Raw genomic sequence first — 18,678 nt, forward strand, 5'->3', positions numbered from 1 at the left:
TTATAACCCTTACTAAGTAGAATTCTCCTTTCTGTGTTGCCGCAAATGGGGACCGGAAGTATTTTTGCGCAGAACTTCTTTCTGCGTAGGCGGCCTTCGGCCGCGCTTAGGGATTATATCCCTTACTAAGTAGAATTCTCCTTTCTGTGTTGCCGGAAAAGGGGGCCGGAAGTACTTTTGCGCAGAACTTTTCTCTGCGTTTTCGGCCTTCGGCCGCGCTTAGGGATTATAACCCTTACTAAGTAGAAGTAAATAATTCATATTAGAAAAAACGAAATTATCCATATGCACAATTTCAGTTCAAAACCGAAATAATGCATATGGCAAAAACCGAAATAATGCATATGTGAAAGACGAAGGTATGCATACATGCACAGTTTCGGTTGAAAACCGAAATAATGCATATGAAAAACCCGAAGTAATGCATACATGCACAGTTTCGGTTGAAACCGAAATAATGTCTAAATGCACAGTTTCCATATGCGCAATTTCGGTGCCCCTATATTAGACTAAAGAGCGAAATACACCACACAAGCGGTTTGACAAACCAAGCGAAATTTCCCTTTGCTTCAAGCCATTTGTGCTGTGTATGGGGGTGTTTGAAGGTTTGATCAAACCTTCAAACACCCCCATACACAGCACAAATGGCTTGAAGCAAAGGGAAATTTCGCTTGGTTTGTCAAACCGCTTGTGTGGTGTATTTCGCTCTTAACAATAAGCTCGTGATAGTCACCTGCTAATTTACAGCAAACGAAAACATACGAGCATTTCATCTATACCTATCACATCGTTTCTACGTCAACCGGCATGGCATTAAATTATTTGGTAATTGCTTCTAAGCAAACACTTTCACATTTAATTGATAAGATAATTATGAACTTCAAAAGCCAGATTCTGGTTGATTTCACAGCACTCTTACTGCTTACTTTTTTTATTGATGGACACTTTATCTAACGCTTTGTATAAAGTGCTTAAAGAGCGAAATACACCACACAAGCGGTTTGACAAACCAAGCGAAATTTCCCTTTGCTTCAAGCCATTTTTTGACGGCGGTTTGTCAAACCTTCAAACACCCCCATACACAGCACAAATGGCTTGAAGCAAAGGGAAATTTCGCTTGGTTTGTCAAACCGCTTGTGTGGTGTATTTCGCTCTTTAAGCTCTAACACTACAAATAAATATGTATGTATCTATGTAAATATGCATGTTGATCTGTCCATTTAATAACATAAGCAAACAAATAGACAGCTTTTAAATTTCAGCCTTCTTATTTCAGCCATTGTTATAAACTTTGAAATCTTGCAAATTGATGCGCGTGTCTTAATGCTTTCGATTCTTAAATTTGTACTATGTACTTACACATTTGCAAATCGAGAAAAATAGAACAATTTTTATGCGATCATGTTGTTTTGCGTGATCACGTGGCTCAATACGCCGGTTGATCGTCGTATCTCTCTATTTACAATTTTTCAATTTCATTTCAGTTTGCTTAAAATATTTGCGTACTCATTAAGTGCCTATCATTGTCATTTAATTAGCGCATTTTGTTGTTAATTGTTGTGTAAATATTTGCGTCGATAAGCAATGTTATAATCGATGTTTATATCGAGTATATGGCAATGAAATTGGAGTAGTTGTTAAGTGAATTTTTTTTTATTTGAACTTGTGGAAACTTTTCTACACTCGATGTCTTATAGCGTATAAAAATTTGTTGCTAATACATAAAACACTAAAATAATATAAATTTTAAGTGTCCTCCAATTACACCAATATAGCGTTTTTAGATTATGGCAAATGTCACAATGACATTTAGTGAATGTCAAGTCTAGCGATTAGTGGCATCTTAACAAAACTTACAATTTTGTTTAACCAGATTTACGATGAAAATTACCAGACATCTATATTTCAGCTGTGGTTACCATATTTCTCAAGTATAAATAGAAAGGGCTTTCCATCTGCATTAAATGAAATTGTTTTCATTATAAAGTTTACATATTGCCGCATTGTGCAAAACAGTCCATAATTAAATATCGGCCCAGGTTTATAGAATCAAATTAATAAACATACATACAGTGACACAAAAAAGTGACCACGTGTTGATTTTTTTAAATATTCATATTGTGTTTTGAGTGTTTTTTTTTTGTAGTTATTTTCGTATAAAATTTAGCAAAATTCCACAAATTTTCAAATTTCGAAATTTCAAAAATAATCTAAATCTTTAGCACATTTTTTAGGTATGCAGTTTTATAACCCATACAATTTTAGTCCAATGAAGTGCAAGTTTCAACCGGCTAAAAAATCGCGTTAATTTTTATTATTATTTTTTTTTACTGCTTTTGAGGTTTTTATATAACAACTGCAACAATTAATGAAAACTGGCGTTGATTTTTTGTCATTTTATTCCGAACAGTCCACATTTTATTTCAAAAAAAAAAATGCTTCTTATATGGCAAAAAGTGGGGAAATCCGTCAATAAAAATTTATTAAAAATCAAATGCAATTTTTATGCCCCTTGAAACTTAATTTCATATCGTCGCTGAAATGGAAAAAAATACGCAACAAACTAAAACCTTTTATTGCAAAAAACAATGTGGAGATTTACAATTCAATGAAATGCATCATACTCAATCAAAAAGTAAAATTTTGTATTTTTAGTTAGTTATGTTTTTTTTTTTTTTTATTTCAGCGACGACGTGAGATAGGGCCTTTCTTTATTAAGGAAACGATATTTAAAAGCCGAAATTTTGATGAAAATTTGCTGAATTTTACTTACTTTTGTATAAAGTTTGAATACAATTGAGAATATTTTTATAGAAAAATAACAAAAAAAAAAATTGAACTCGACAAACATTATGAATATTAAAAAAAAAAATCTAAACGTGCTCACTTGTTTGAGTCACTCTGTGTCCTTGGACGCCTGGATATTAAGACGAATTGTAAAAGTGGCGAATTAGCAAGGAAATATTCGACCTCATCTTTGGTTGGCATTGGCCAACGCAAAATTTCTTATCAGGCGCCACGTAGGAAGCGTGCTTTGGCTAGTTTTTTTTTATTATAAAGTCACAAGCCCTTGTTTAATTTTGTCGAAAAACCCCAAAAAATATTTTGTTAATAATTTCCTTGTTTTTTTTTCTCATTTCAGATTCTTCCAAATAAACTATAAAAAAGTGCGCTTCCAGCAGTTACATTTCCAAAACAATGCACAGATTTGCGCTTTCTATGATTCGTATGCGAGCATAAAACAAAACAGAAAGTTGGAAAATAATAAAAAAATGGCTACAAAGCAATCATTAGTGAACAAATAAAACTTGTATTACAACGCCAAAAAAAAAAAAAGAAAAAAGTGCAGATGATATTTGTTTGCATTCAGAAAGTGTTTTTGTTTTGTTTTTTTAATTAAGGAAATACAAACGCCACATGTGCAGCCAAAGTCAACAACAAAATCCATAATTGAAGTAGGTGTTTTTTCGAAATAATGTAAAACTGCCGCATCTCTTTTGTTGTTCGAAAATCGATATCAAGTTGAGTTAAAGATCGGTGTTCCTTTTGAATGTACATATGTGTCTTCACATCATTTTCGTTCATTTTTGTTTGGATTTTCCGTTGAAAAAGTCAAAATTTTTCTTGTTTATAAATTAGTGTGTGTCAAAAAGTAACTAAACATTTATTTGACGTATTTGCGCGTTCCGTTGCCTAAACGCATTGTTTAGTGCATACGCGATTAGTGCGAGCGAACGACGAACCTACTACGCCACGCACACGCTCCGCTCTCCACCAACAATAACAGAGCAAACGGCTACGACGACAACGACGCCAAATCGCGTTCGAAGAGTTTTATTTGTTTGTTGCCCGCGAATTCGATTCATTATCAATCTCGTACGCAGCAGGCAGCATAGTGTCGGCCGGTGATGCGTTTTAGTTCCGACGCGTCGTCAAACCGTCATCACAGCTGATAGCGATGAATCCAAATCAACACAGTGGTCCCGGTCCACCGTCACCTAAAGCAATCGCAACAGTTTCAATGAATTCAACGACAGGACAGCATAACTCGTATGTGGGAATTGGTGTGAGTGGTGGTGTTGGTTACGGTGCGGTTGGCGTTGATCAAGTTGACGCTTCGATAATGGCGGCAAAGACATTTGCAACAAAGTGTGCAACAACAGCAACAACAACAGCCACATATGGCGGCATGAAAAGTGCTTACGCGAGTGCAACACCCAATCTGGGGACGATGACAACAATAACTACAACAACAGCAACAGCAACTAATGGTAGTTGCAGCAGCGGCGTTATAAGTGGTGGTGTTGGTGTTGGCGCTGACACGCCCTTTGCCATGACAAATGGGTGTGCCAACAACAATAGCACTATGAGCAGCGGCAGCATTAGTAACAACAATGCTGGCAACAATCATTCTTCGCCACCGCCCGTTGCGCGTACAATCTCGTCAGATCGTCTGGTGACGGGGCCTTCATGCAAAGCACTCAGAACTGCGGTGTCAGCACTTTATTCCGTTGATGACTTTGTCAAGGAGAAAATTGGCTCTGGATTCTTCTCCGAAGTGTTTAAGGTGAGTGTGGAAAGAAAAATAAATAATGGAGAGTTAAACTTATCTATACATACATACATAGCCCATGGCGGCTAGTGCAGCTCACCCCAGCGCTGGTGATAAGTAACTTTATTTAAAAATAATAATTAATAATGTAAATGATGAAAAATTGCAAATGACCTTCAGTGTAGGAAAATTCATAGAAATGGCCTCACCGCCTGCTTCACCTCCGTCACGGCAACACTTTCGTTTCTGCACCCAAATATCTATGTATGTGGTGTATTGGCAAAAAATGCAACACTGGCTGCTTCGTTTGCTCGTAAAATAAAAATGAATTAATTTTTCTTTGCAAAATATGCTTGTTGTCTGTTATATTTATTGCTGATGCATTTCTCAGCAAATCCGTCACATCAAATTAGCAACACAAAGACGTTGGTGTTGCAACATCCATCCATCTTCATTGTTGTACTGATTACTGAACTGCTGCTGCTCGCCGCCCAATGTAACACAAACTTGTAAGTATGTACAAATATAGATATATGTATACATATGTATGTACGTGCAAATATGGATGTCTAGCCTGCATCTTAAATATGAAGGTACATACACATGTATGTATGAATGTATATGCTGCGAGCACGATTGTTTGTATACATACTTCTTAGATGCCTGTATGCATTTGTGTCTGCGGGTATGTGTCTAGGCGCATACAACAACATGTTGCGCTTGAATTAATTCCCAACCGCCGCACTCAACAATCGGACAACAATGCGCACTCAATGCCGTTGCAATTGCCGTTACTTTTGCCGCTGTCGGCTGGTAAAAGTGAAAATTATCCAATCGAATAGCAATGAATTGTACAAACAAAAAGAAAGAAAGAAAGAAAGTTGTTTCACAATTTATACTAAGTTGTAGATATGTATGTATGTATGTACATGCTTACATTGATACATTAAAACAATATTCGTATGTGCACTTTTTCTAGATTTTAATTGCATTAAGCTAGTTAACTATGCATACATATGTATGCGCTGTGCCTAACTGTAATAAATACTACATGCACATAGTTTTTGTTTCATAGAAACTTCATTGAAATAGTGAAACCGTGGGGCGCAAAACTTTAAAAATTTGCTTACAATAGTTGGAGTAAATTTGTTAAAGTGAAAATACCTGGTTTTAAAAAAAAATCCCTTACATTGAGCAATATTTAACCTTAAATGCATTTGACGTAACTTTAAGCGTTTCAAATTGCTCTCGGACCACATAAAAATGTAAATGTTGAACATACGTATGTACATATGTAGAAAAATCAAGCATTTTTGTAAATTTTTTTACAAATAAGTTTGCACTGATAAGAAGGATAAAATTTCATGTCTTTGAAAAGCGGATACATAAAATATTGGCGCTAAAAAGTATCTAACTATCAGCTTTAGAATTGTAAAAAAGTAAAATGCATGCGATTATTTAAACTTTTTGTAGTCCATTTTTTTTTGCCCGCCCTTAAAAACTCATATTTTCGGTTTTTAAAGTACCAAGAAATTACATCTAGTTTTTTAATTCCAAAATTTTATGTCCGATTTTTATATGACCATAAATGTTTGTCCAATTTTTGATGGGCCAAATGTTATGTCCACATTTTGAATTACCTTTCCTTATTTTAAGTTGTCAGAAATTATGCCCACTTTTTACAACCATATTTTTATGATCAGTTTTATCAAAATTTTTATTTTTAGCGGACTTCAAAAAAAAGGAGGAGGTTATCAATTCGTCAGAATGTTTTTTTTTTTAGGTGTGTAACTTTGGACAACGTGAACCGTTAAGTCTTTTTTATCGGAAAGGTGGTACGTGCCTCAAGGGTGGTCCTATATTAATTTGTTTTAGTTCCGATAACTGGATCATGAAAAAACTAACGGTACTACTCCTAAATTTGTGTATTTCAATGCACGGTTGTGTTTTTTTTTGCTTAACAATTACTTGTTTTTTAGTTTTTAAATATGAATTCAAAATTTAATTCCCGTTTTTACTTTCAAGCATAATTGTGGGTTGTTGATCAAACGAAAAATAGGTCTACTCTGTTTATGAAAAGTTAGCAAGAAAACTTTCAAGAATACTTTCATGTATTTGAAAATTTGTGTTAAGCGGCATTGACCGCTCTCTTGGGCATGCTCCTAGTTGAGAGTGGGTCAATAAGGATCTTAAAAATTAAATAAGGAAAACCATACGCCAAAAAACTTTGTGTATCTACTATGATTTTAGCTGGAAGGGTTGGTTCATGCATATATTTCAGATTTATACTTCCGATATTTATTGAGTCTGGGGTGGTTGTTGTAAAGCAGGCAGTCGCCAATTCGCTGCTGAAAAATGCGACATCGATCAAGATTCAAGAAGATCAAAATTTAGTTTGATACCGAGACGATGAAGTGCAATCATCTGAATTTTTCTTCTTTAGCTGCCCGCTTTTCACGAGGCGGAGGTTCTAACAACTTGGCGCGTACGTCTTAAAGACACCACAGTATATCTGGAATACATGTATCAACATGCGCTTCATCTTTTAGGGAATGCCGCACTTCTTTTCCTGTTAGAGTGCATATTCTCCCCCTCCTCCCATTCACTTACCACACAGTCGGCAAAGGCAATTATTACAATTAATATGCATAGAGTAAAATATTTCCATGCGGCGTTCACTGGCTTCTCTACAAAATTAAAATTATAGCAAACAATCGGTCAACCGAACGGTAAATGGCGCGCAGCCACTTAATCACGGCATCATCACGACTTGAGTGTGGTGAGTGGCTTGTGGCGTGTAGCGTGCTGCGACACAAATAATAGCCGAAAGAGAGTTAAAAACTCTCACCGCATTCAAATCATGCAGTGCAACAATAATATTTATTGTGGCAAGCAAAATCGGGTAGCTGATTGGATAGTTTGCTTGTACGCTGGTTCACTGGCTCGTGGCTTGTAAGCCGCTTTGTTTCTTGAGTGGAAGTATGCATTAGAAGTGGCTTCCATGTAGCGCCAAGCTCTTTCCAGCTCACATAAGCATAGCGTAGATACTCGTATTATGTTCTGGTAATAAAAACAATACTTAGTCAATGANCTTTGTTTCTTGAGTGGAAGTATGCATTAGAAGTGGCTTCCATGTAGCGCGAAGCTCTTTCTAGCTCACATAAGCATAGCGTAGATACTCGTATTAAGTTCTGGTAATAAAAAACAATACTTAGTCAATGCAATACGCCAACCAAGCAGCATGCTTCTACTCGAACGCCAAAGCCAAGCTGTAGAAAACCAATTTTCATTCATATGCTACAGCCGTAAAAATGCGGCCGGCCAGAAATGAGGCTGAAAGTCGCTGCTGCAGCGAAGAGAACAACAATAAAGCGCCTTTGCGGCAATAAAATGGNCAATACGCCAACCAAGCAGCATGCTTCTACTCGAACGCCAAAGCCAAGCTGTAGAAAACCAATTTTCATTCATATGCTACAGCCGTAAAAATGCGGCCGGCCAGAAATGAGGCTGAAAGTCGCTGCTGCAGCGAAGAGAACAACAATAAAGCGCCTTTGCGGCAATAAAATGGCGCGCTGTGAGTTTACAAACAGCTTGCACTTAATTTGAGACGTTCGACCACCTCGATGGTCCAGCGTTCGTTCGCTGTGGTAAGCGTCCGCGCCGGGTGCTGCTGCTGGTGGAGGCCATTGTTTTCCGGCGGATGGGCGCCCGCATACCCTCACCGTGCGGACAGTTTTTTATTGTGGCGTCTCATTCCAGCACATCAACAATAAATCGTAAACGTGCAACATGCAGCGCCGCGCAGCACACGCTTAAGACACCAATGCTACTCCGAATAGCATGGAAATTTTAAACCGCCATCTGTGTTTGCCAGCTGTGTCTGCACGACGGCTATAAAAAGCTTGTAGAATTCGGCATAGAACGATAAAACAAATAAGAGCTGCCGCTGCTGCATTGGTTTCGTTCGCTTTGTGGCATTTTTAAGCTGTGAATTATACACGCGTCCATCGCGTTGACCCGTTGTGGGCGGGTAGGTGTCTGCGCAATGCTATCCAAAGTCGGTGGCCACATTGCTCTGTAGGCCATCAGTTTTTGGTTTGGCTAGTAGACTTTCTTCAATAGCGTTAAATTTTTGGGTTGAACTCAATTTTCAACTGTTGCCAACATCAATTGAAAAGTAGCGAAATAATGCTTTAAGCTTAATTGTTGGTGGTGGAAATTTCCGTTTAATAGCTCGTTGCGGTTTTGGCTTCGCTTGACCGCTTTTGGTACTCGTACTTCTTGTGCTGCTGGGTTAGGTACTGAAATGAAAAACCGTAAAAATGCCTATCTTAAATGTTTGCCATATTTACATACGTACATACATAAATATTTGTGCGCATGCAAAAATAGTTCATTCGTCACGCGTTTGTGATTTTTCGCGAATGCGCTTACATATTTACATACGTAAATACTTTTCAGAAAATTGATAGCCATTTACGATTGATGCGATGGCATTTATTATTGCTAATAAAAGCAAAGAATTTAATACTACATATTTTAGTTTAACTCTGCTGAAGCTGATAAAATAAAAGGTAACAAATTCGGCCATTGTCATACTTTACCAATCGGTCTTAGACAAAATGACAAAGCTTACGTCTGGTCCGACATCTTGGCTTTAATTTTTTAACATAAACTACGACCAATTTACTAAGCTAGACCTTGGGAGTATGAACCGTGCTGAGAAATTTAGCCGGTTTCTTTTTGCAGATGCCTTCAAGTTCCATAGAAAGCCCACTCCCAGCAGACAGAGTCGCAACCAACTAACTCATAAGGGATGTACCCCATAGGATGATTACCTCATTCGTTCCGCATCTTCTGCACGACTCTTATGATCAGTGATGCCAACCGGGGAAGAATTCCCCGATTTTGATGGAATTTAAATATTTCGGTTGAATTGGGGAATGGCTTTATATTTTTGGGGAATTAAATATGCAAACGATTTTCATATGAGTATTCCTATTGATTGTAAAATTTGTAAATTACAACTTGTTATAACAATCTCTCATTACGTTGTTACGGGTTTGAAACATTACGTAATTGCAACCGTACTTAGCGACACTTCACTTTTCGGAATCCGGAATCTTATATTTCCAATAAAGTATAATAAGTCTGTTGTCTTTTCTGCGTTGATGCTAAGCCCTGTGTTACTTGGTTATAGATCTATGTCATTTAGGGATTTCCTGATGTTTGAGCTTTGTGTGACGTCCCTTTTACTAAGACGGAGACGTCAACCGCGTGGCTCTAAGTACTTATCTTGTAACTCATGCAGCGCCTGCGGCGTGTCCTTACTGAAAGATTTGTTGGTCTCATGCATACCCAAGCGCCTTGGCACTTCTGCAACCTAGCATTCTGCTTATCCAGTTTGAAAGTTCAGGTTCCACTCCATTGGCTTGCGGTCCATCTAAATCCAGGAAAGCCCCACTACGATGCTCTTTATAAAAAATGGCAACTTATCCGTCTTTATGGGACCATACAGAAACCGTGAGAATATTGCAACAATTAGTTTAAAATCAGTTGCCACACAGTTTAAAATGGCCTGCAAATTTGTGCTCTTCCACAACATAAATACATTCGTATAACATTTCAATAAATAACAAAATCTTCATTTCCATTCGCCGAGCCAAGGTAGACCGGTGATATTCAAATATGTAGCTAGTTGTCATCACAAACTAACAACATTATTTGATAGCTTAACATGGCTGATGACTTGATTAGTACTATGCAGTTAGTTGTGAAACTGCAGCGCTTAAACTCAGACACAGGTAATAGAATATATACAATGTAGTAAACATTTTAGCGATATTTAAATGCAATGCCGCTAACATTTGATAATCTTCTCCATAACTTTTTGCCACTAAATTGATGCTTAAATAATAGAGTTTATTTGCCACTAATGGAGAATGAACAAGCAGCATTTCATATTGAATTGAGAACAAACGTTAAATTCATTAGCAATTTCATACTCTGTAGGTAATGGTTGCCCTGAACTGCTGGCTGATTGTAATTGATTGCATTTGTTTTGCAGTTCTACTGTATGCTTGTATGTAATCCTTTTAATTTATTTTTTTTTTGCTTTATTAAATTTTCATATTTCTTTGAAGTCTGTATCTTACCCTTTTTTGAACACAAATCTTTGAAGATATGTACACTGCCGGCAAAAAGTATTGGCACAGCTGCTTTTTTTTACAATATATGCAACAATTTTTATTGTAACAGTTTTCCGATATTTTTTATAAAAATATGGTTCATTTCACAACAAAAAAAAAACATAAAAATATAATTTCTATCAAAAGAAAATTTTTGAAAATACAATATATGGAAAAAATGCAAAACACCTTGAACAAAAAAAATTCTCAAAAATCAGTGCGATTTTTGACTAACTCCGAACTTACATTTTTTATACTAGAATTTTATGGGCTACAAACTGCGTACTCACGAAAATTCGAAAACATCTGATTAAAAAGTGGAAAATTTGCTGAATTTTCACGAGTTTTGCACAAAGTTTAGAAATTATATTTTTATGGTTTTTGTCGTCGTACAATAAAAATTGTTGCATATATTGTAAAAAAGCATCTGTGCCAGTACTTTTTGCCGGCAGTGTATGTGGCTCTGTGGCCACCAATATGCCTACCTTACACAGTGTTGGTAAATGTAAAAACAATAAAGCAATCTATTCACTGGCATCGCCAACATTATCAGCCCCATCAACGTCAAAACATTAGCACCGCCATTGGCGCAATACAATACCGCCACCAGTGCATACAGCAATCAGCAACACCATCACATTGCAACGCTTTGTTGCCACATTTGTTTTTGTGGTGTTTCTGCTGCTGCTGTTGGTCTCTTTGTGCACATGTATACATACATATATGTATACGATATACCGATACATACGACACGTACTGCTAAGTTATGTTGTTTGCATATAAACATGTTGACGAGTCGTGAATTCACGCCCTTGCGCTCTGCTTGCAGCTCTGCATGCATTTTGTTGTTGTTTATTTTTATTTGTGTTGTAGTGTATTTTTCTTTGTTTTCCTATTGTGTAGCCCTTTTTCTGCACTTGCATTTGCAGTAAATTCTTATTGTTGTTGGTGTTTGTGCAGTTCAATGTGCCACACGCAGTTATATGTACACACATATAAAAAAATAAAAAAAAAATGGAACCCGTGTGGGTAGATTAGTCCTGTGTTTGTACATAGTGAGCTTCTACTTTAGAGCAGGTCGCTTATGCTCACGAGAAGAAAAAACCGGAAAAGCACGACTAGGAAGAAATTGTTTTTAAAATTTAGAAAAATCTCGGAAAATCTCCTGGGAGTCACATTTCATTTCCTCGTTTTGTCAATGATAAAAAAATAAGCAAAAACTAGAAGTTGTTTTTAAAGATTTCTAAAGATACAGTATGTCCTTTCACCACGATCTTTACAACACACACACTTTACTGCATTTAAAATTAATATTTTTTTAAGTCAAAAAATGGTGGGAAACATGTTTTTTTTTTGTTTAGTGAAACGTTTTTGTGTGCATACTTACATACTACAAATACTTATACATATGTATTATACTTTAATTCTCAGTTGGTTGTTGATTTATTCCCTGTTTTACAAAGTTGATTTTGTAGCAGTCGTTTTAATCGGCTCATTTATTGTAGCATTCCTTCTGTCACTCATAAAAATTCTTTGAATGCTGTCGTAGCCATTGAGGATGAATGATCGGCGGTTCGTAGAAATATGTTGCTGTAATTCATTGAAAAGACCCGCCATAAAATCCTTCCTTTTCACAAGCTGTTATTAAGTATATCTCACCTGTGTAAAATCAAATCCTGGAACCAATTTTTAACCAACTTCCCCGATGGCTAGAGACTTGGAACTTTAAACTTAGCTCAGAACCTGATGACACTATGATGATGATGATATTATTCTTTAATATTTGTCTAGTGGATAAAATTGAATTGTAACTTAATTTTTGATATCGTCATCGTAGTTGATATGCCCCTTGCTGTCGATGTTATATTTTCTATAAATATCATTCTCTCTATCGACATTATCTTTGTTATTGATATTATTTTCGTTGATGTTATTTTAGTTGATATAATTTTCGATGATATTATTTTCGGAGATATTTTCGTTACCGATATTATTTTCGTAATCGATATTATTTTCTTAATCGACTTTTCATAAATCGAATAATTTTCTTAATTGATATTATTTTCGTTGAAACTATTTTCGTGATCGATCTTATTTTTGTAATCGAAATTATTTTCGTTATTGGTATTGTTTGTTTTCCATATTTTTGTTATCGATATTTTTTAGGTATCGATATTGTTTTCGTTACCGATATTGCTTAGTTATCGATATTGCTTCCGGTATTGATATTTTTGCTATTGATATCGTTAGATATCGTTTTCGTTATCGACATTGTTTTTTTATCGATTTTTTTTTGGTTTTCGATATTTCTATTGTAGTACATAATTACCGATATTGTTTTCGTTATCAATATAACTTTCCTTATCGATATTAATAATAATCCCAACGGTTTTTACCCTCCATTCTCGCCCATCCGCACGAGGGGCGCAGTCCGCATGACGTACGGAAACCAGTATTTTCAATTTTTGCGCCGAGTCAGGCAGGAGTTTGTTAAGTGTCGAGATCTAAAACCGTTCATCTGCAGAACTAACTAGTGATTCATTTATTGAGAGAGGACAGTATCGATTTCTTAATGCTGAAAAGCGGATCTGATATATCAAACGTGCTGGAATGAGAGTTAAAATCCTAGCATAAGCAACGGAGTGGGTCGTGCAATTCAAAATTGGTTTTACAAGCTTTCAGAAATAGGGGGCAAAAGTGTCTTGATACCCGGGAGGGAACATTAAGGCTAACTTCGCCCAGAAGAAGCGGACTTGAAATTGAGTCTGTCAGTAATTTCACTATAAATATTGTACCAAGCATTTGCCTGCGGCTGGAAAGTGTGGGAAGATTAATAAGTTTTAATAATATTGTGTTATTGTTTTTATTTTATATTTGTTAGTATTACTTTAGTCATAAATTCTGTTTACTCGCTTCGCTGAGTTACACCATTTTTTCAGAGCGATTTTTAGGTTTCTAGAAGGTTGTTCACGATGAGTTCTCAGTTTACCATTCACTTCCATGTCTATAACTCCGGCTATACGTGAATGCCAAGTTTCTTGCATCTAAAATAAAATGCATTGTTATTATTTCTTAATTGCGTATTTCATACTGCTCAAACAAACAAAAAAAAAAAAACAACAAAGTTAATCCAAATATTTGCATTCAATTGGCGATCGCTGCCAAACACCGAACGATCTCGGACATAATGGAATGCTTTGCGGTGCTGCGAAATTGTTTCTATAATTTGTCATTCGTTTGAGAATTGAGCGAAGCAAATTGTAAACTATTAAAACTGTAACTGTTGTTGGTGCAGCGAACCGTCGTCATTCGTGATAAGATGGCTTAAGGCAACAATGGCAGACACGAAGCTCAATACATACATACATATTGTACATTGAGACAAAAAATGTACATATAACAAGCAAGTGCAGTTATCCCCGTAATAATGCGAACGTGCGGTTATTTTCACATTTTTCGTTAGCTTCTCACATTCTCTTCTTTCACTCGGCCACAAAATTCGCTGACAGTTAACAATCAAACAGAGCAGCAGCGCACGAGAAATGCCAAATCAAAACTAAAAATAATACAATCATAAAGAAATAATAACTCAAATAAAACGAGCTTGGTTTTTTTTGTGCATAATTTATTGCCAATCAAGTGTAACGTTCAGGTGATTATTGGGGTAACACACACACAGCCACATGCACAACAAAATTCATAACAACTGCTGAGTCAGTTGCTGCTGACAAAGAAGCGACTTAAGTGAAATATGTAATTGAAAATTAAATATTTGTGATTCCAAAAATATGTATGTTGCGTAAACACAAGTTCGCTTTTGTGCCGAGGTTCTTCGAAACCACCAACAAAGCAGCAGCGCGCAGTGACATTCACTTTTAGAGCAATTAAGAAGAGAGGTCAATGGAATTTTTGCCGCTGCTATGCGTCCACCCTGACTGCCTGCCATAGATGTTTACTTCCTCTTTTTTTCACACTATGTTAGCCTTTTATGTGTGCGTGTGGCTGAGTTTCTTAATTAACAATGTGGGTGCGCGCATCATCCACCCCCTTTGACTTTCGCTACCTCGATGGTTGATGGAAATTGCTGCTTGCTGGCTGTTGAATGAGTTAACCTCAGAGCGCAGAGTTCAAATTTGTGCACGCAGCGACAACAACAACGAAAAGACAAAAACACGCGACGACGCATGTTGCTGCTGCTGCACAGCACAGCACAGCACAGCTGAGGTGACAAGTGACGGCGAAGCGGGCCGCTGCTGGTTCAACATTCCATACTCGAGCTCCTCGTGCTGGTATAGCGTGTGGCGTGTGGCGTGTGGCCTGTGGCATCTGAGGCATGTGAGGCAGCAGCTATTAAAATTGAAAAATCGAAAAGGCAAAAAAATAAATAAAAAAAAAAAAAACAATTCACCGCCTGATCAAGCGATGGGCAATGTTTTAATGAATTGCTGCAACAGCTGTGATTGTGTTTTTGTTTGCTTTTGTTGCTGCTGCTGCTAGTGGCGGTGGTGGCAATTGTTCGTGGCTGTTGTTATTTGTTTGTGTCCATTTNCTGCTGCTTCTTACAATGCAATGACTTTTTAATTAAATTGTGTGCATCGCATATTCATATTGCATTGTAGTTCATTAATTGCTGGCCGCGACGTCGCTTTCATTTCAAGTTTTGCATTACATATGTTCGAAAAAAAGAGTGCGAAATCGCCCAAACAGATGCGCAAAAACATGCCCAGAAATATGTGTATGGCTGTGGAGTCATCGTACAGCAAATGTTTTGATTTAATTTGCTGTTTAGAGGGGTTTTTTATGCGGTTTGAGCATTTATTTTAATATAATTAGTTGCCTTAAATTATTTGCAGCCACAAAGTTTATTGCATTTGTTAGTGAAATTGTGGGGAATATGTTGTGCGTTTTAAATTTTATATTCAGTTGTAGCCAAGAGACTGCAGAATTTAGTTGCTACCGGAATAATGACCCCGATCGCAGAAGATAGAGATCCAGATAGATATTTTTTTTTTTGGAGCGGCTCGACAGCAAATATTTACGGGTAGGTATATAGTCTGGCACTGATTAGCAACACATCGTATAGTTTCATAAGTAAAAACACTGTCAGCTCATTGCCAAAAAATGCCTACAGCTGAGATCACCCGTGTTTTGATATTTGCTCTTATCTTTTACAATTTCTTTCATTTCTTTTACAATTTATTCAAAATACCCTAACACACTAACCAAAAACACACCTACAACCTGCCAAACACACATCTACAGCATGCCAGAAAAAACGGTAAGAAGAAGAGTTACGTTACTTATGGAAGTGTGCGATGGTCAAATGGTTATCTCTTTGAGTTGCTTTTTGCGACATTCTATGCTTTATCATTTTTTTAAATCAACTCCATTGGTAAAAAAAATTGCTAACAAAAAATGGTATGACATTTGCTTAACCAAAACTGATAGATACAGTTATTTATGCTATTGTACATATTTCACCAAATGCCTTTGAGACAAAAATTGACAATACAAGTGCTAAGTGCTAAAAATTTTATTTACAACGCCATCAACTAAAGACCCCACATCATTTTGTCATTTCCGAAATGTCAATGATAAACTGAAAATGGCAAATATACTAGTAGATTAAAAAAAATGTTAGTAAAACAGACATAATCTCGAAAAAAAAAATCAATAAATCAAATTTAGCACCCACTTGTTTTATTGGAAACTGGCGCAAATTTCGTGTCAGCGCGCGCAGACAGACAGCCAACAAACTGGCTGAATAACTGACTGACAACACTCCGCGCAGATACATAAGCAACTACCCTGCAGGAAATTATTTAGTCCAAAAATAGTTCAAGGTAGGTTCCTTTTTCCCCAACACTAGTTCCCGCTCCGAATCTCCGAATAAAGGCTTCAACTGTCCAACATTCCAATGTAGATCATTCAGAGATCAACTAAACGAGAAATCTTCCTCGTAGACGTTTGTTATAGCCGAGCGACGCGTTAGCCGGTGTTGCTTATACAACAACAACACAATACTTTGCTCGTGTACGTCGATGCTTTCACAGATAAAAGAATCGTACTGAGGGTCAAATTCACAGTGCTATTTAGTTAACTTAGAATCGGCTGGTAGCTACAGATTTTTGTACTGAAAATTTGGAATTTTTTACACTTACGCGTAGAGAATAAAATTCTGTCTTTACAACAACCAATCCTAGTCGGGTCCTGTCAAAATCAAAAATTTTTTAATCAGAATCTTTAGAAAATTTTCGGGAATGCAGTTTTGTAGCCATTCAGTGCAAGTTCAAGTCGCTAAAAATTTCCGTTAATTTTTTATAAGTGGCTTGTTCACACATTGTTACAAAATGAATAAAAAATATAACCACATAACCAGATAACACCATAACCAGGTAACAGGTGAACAACCCAAAAATTTTTTCCGTGTTTTCTTCCATATAAAAATAGATCTTGAAAAAAAAATTATAAAAAATCTACAGTACTTTTTAGCAACTTGAAACCTTCACTTTTAGGCTAAAATTGAACGGGTTACGAAACTGCATACCGAAATTTTCTAAAGATTCTGATTAACATTTGAAGTTTAATTAATTTTTGTAAAATTTGTGCATGCTTTGAAAGTTTTAAGCATGTGTTTTCTGGTTTACATACACTGCCTGAAAAAAAATATTGGCACAGAAGTTTTTACAATATACGCAACAATTTTTATTCTAACATTTTTCCGCCAATTTTGTATAAAAATATGGTTCATTCTACAACAAAAAAAACATAAATATATATTTCCAAACTTTGTGGAAAACTTGCGAAAATTCAGCAAATTTTCATACAAATTTCCAGATTTTTTAGATTTTTTTTTGAGTACAGAAAAAATGCAAAACACCTTCAACAAAAAAAAAATCTCAAAATCAATGCGATTTTTAACTAACTCCGAACTTGCATTTTTTTTACTAGAATTTAATGGGCTGCAAAACTGCGTACTCAAAAAAATTCTAGAAAATTTATTAAATTGTGGAAAATTTTGATGAAAATTTGCTGAATTTTCGCGAGTTTTGCACAAAGCTTTAGAATTAAATTTTTATGTTTTTTGTTGTTGAAAGAACCATATTTTTATACAAAATTAGCGGAAAAATATTAGAATAAAAATTGTTGTATATATTGCGAAAAATTTGTTGTGTCAATACTTTGTTCCGGTAGAGTAGATTGATTTATGTATATTTTAAATGAAAATTATTAAAAATAAATAATAAACATACATAGGTTGCAACCAATATAATTTTGATTGTTGATTCTAGATCTCTGACCATACTTGTATTGTATGTACAGTTCGAACACATCTGGGTGGGTAATATACGCGCGAATCTCGTAGATATCCAAAATGTTTATACTTTTTTATTTTTTTTTGTCTGCTACAAACTTCTGTTTTTCATAAAGATGCCGGTTATATTTATGACCATGTTGGCAAATATTTGCCGTTGCCTACACGTCGCACCGTTATACATAACAAGATCGAGACGCTTACATACCAACCCACATACTAAATAACTGTGCGTCTATCGGTTGTTGTTGATGTTTTATTGCTGCTATTTGTTGGCCACCACTATTGGCTGTCGGCGGCGGAGTTGGCGGAGGCTGTAATTGATGTACTATGTAGTTGTTGCTGCTTTTTTTAACATTCAATTTGCATAGATGTTGCCTAAAATAAAGTTATACTCCGCCATACACAGCCAAATAATATATTAGAAATAATGGCTACCTGCAGTCCGCGCCCAGATAGCCCATCAACATTTTTACTAGTTTTGCCTACTTTTCTTTTGCTTTTTCTTAAGGTTAATTTTTTTTTTATTAAAGTTCACCTCTCTATCTAACAAAAACTATATATGTAAGTGCCAATTTCAAACTTTGTACAACAATTTTAAAAATTACACAAACTTTTCGTCC

General features: G+C 36.0%; 1 protein-coding gene across 1 annotated transcript; it reads left to right on the forward strand.

Annotated features, from left to right (window-relative positions):
• The first annotated feature begins 3,482 nt into the window (after nucleotides 1-3,482).
• LOC108375233 (probable serine/threonine-protein kinase MARK-A) lies at nucleotides 3,483-15,512 on the forward strand. The gene is made up of 2 exons (XM_017631338.1): nucleotides 3,483-4,571; nucleotides 15,490-15,512. Exons 1-2 carry the CDS (start codon nucleotides 3,959-3,961, stop codon nucleotides 15,510-15,512), a joined length of 636 nt encoding a protein of 211 aa, XP_017486827.1. The 5' UTR covers nucleotides 3,483-3,958.
• Nucleotides 15,513-18,678: the final 3,166 nt, after the last annotated feature.

This window comes from Rhagoletis zephyria, unplaced genomic scaffold (genome assembly GCF_001687245.7).
Source record: "Rhagoletis zephyria isolate East Lansing unplaced genomic scaffold, Rhagoletis_zephyria_1.1 Rzeph_scaffold_08660, whole genome shotgun sequence".
NCBI classification, from domain to species: domain Eukaryota; kingdom Metazoa; phylum Arthropoda; class Insecta; order Diptera; family Tephritidae; genus Rhagoletis; species Rhagoletis zephyria.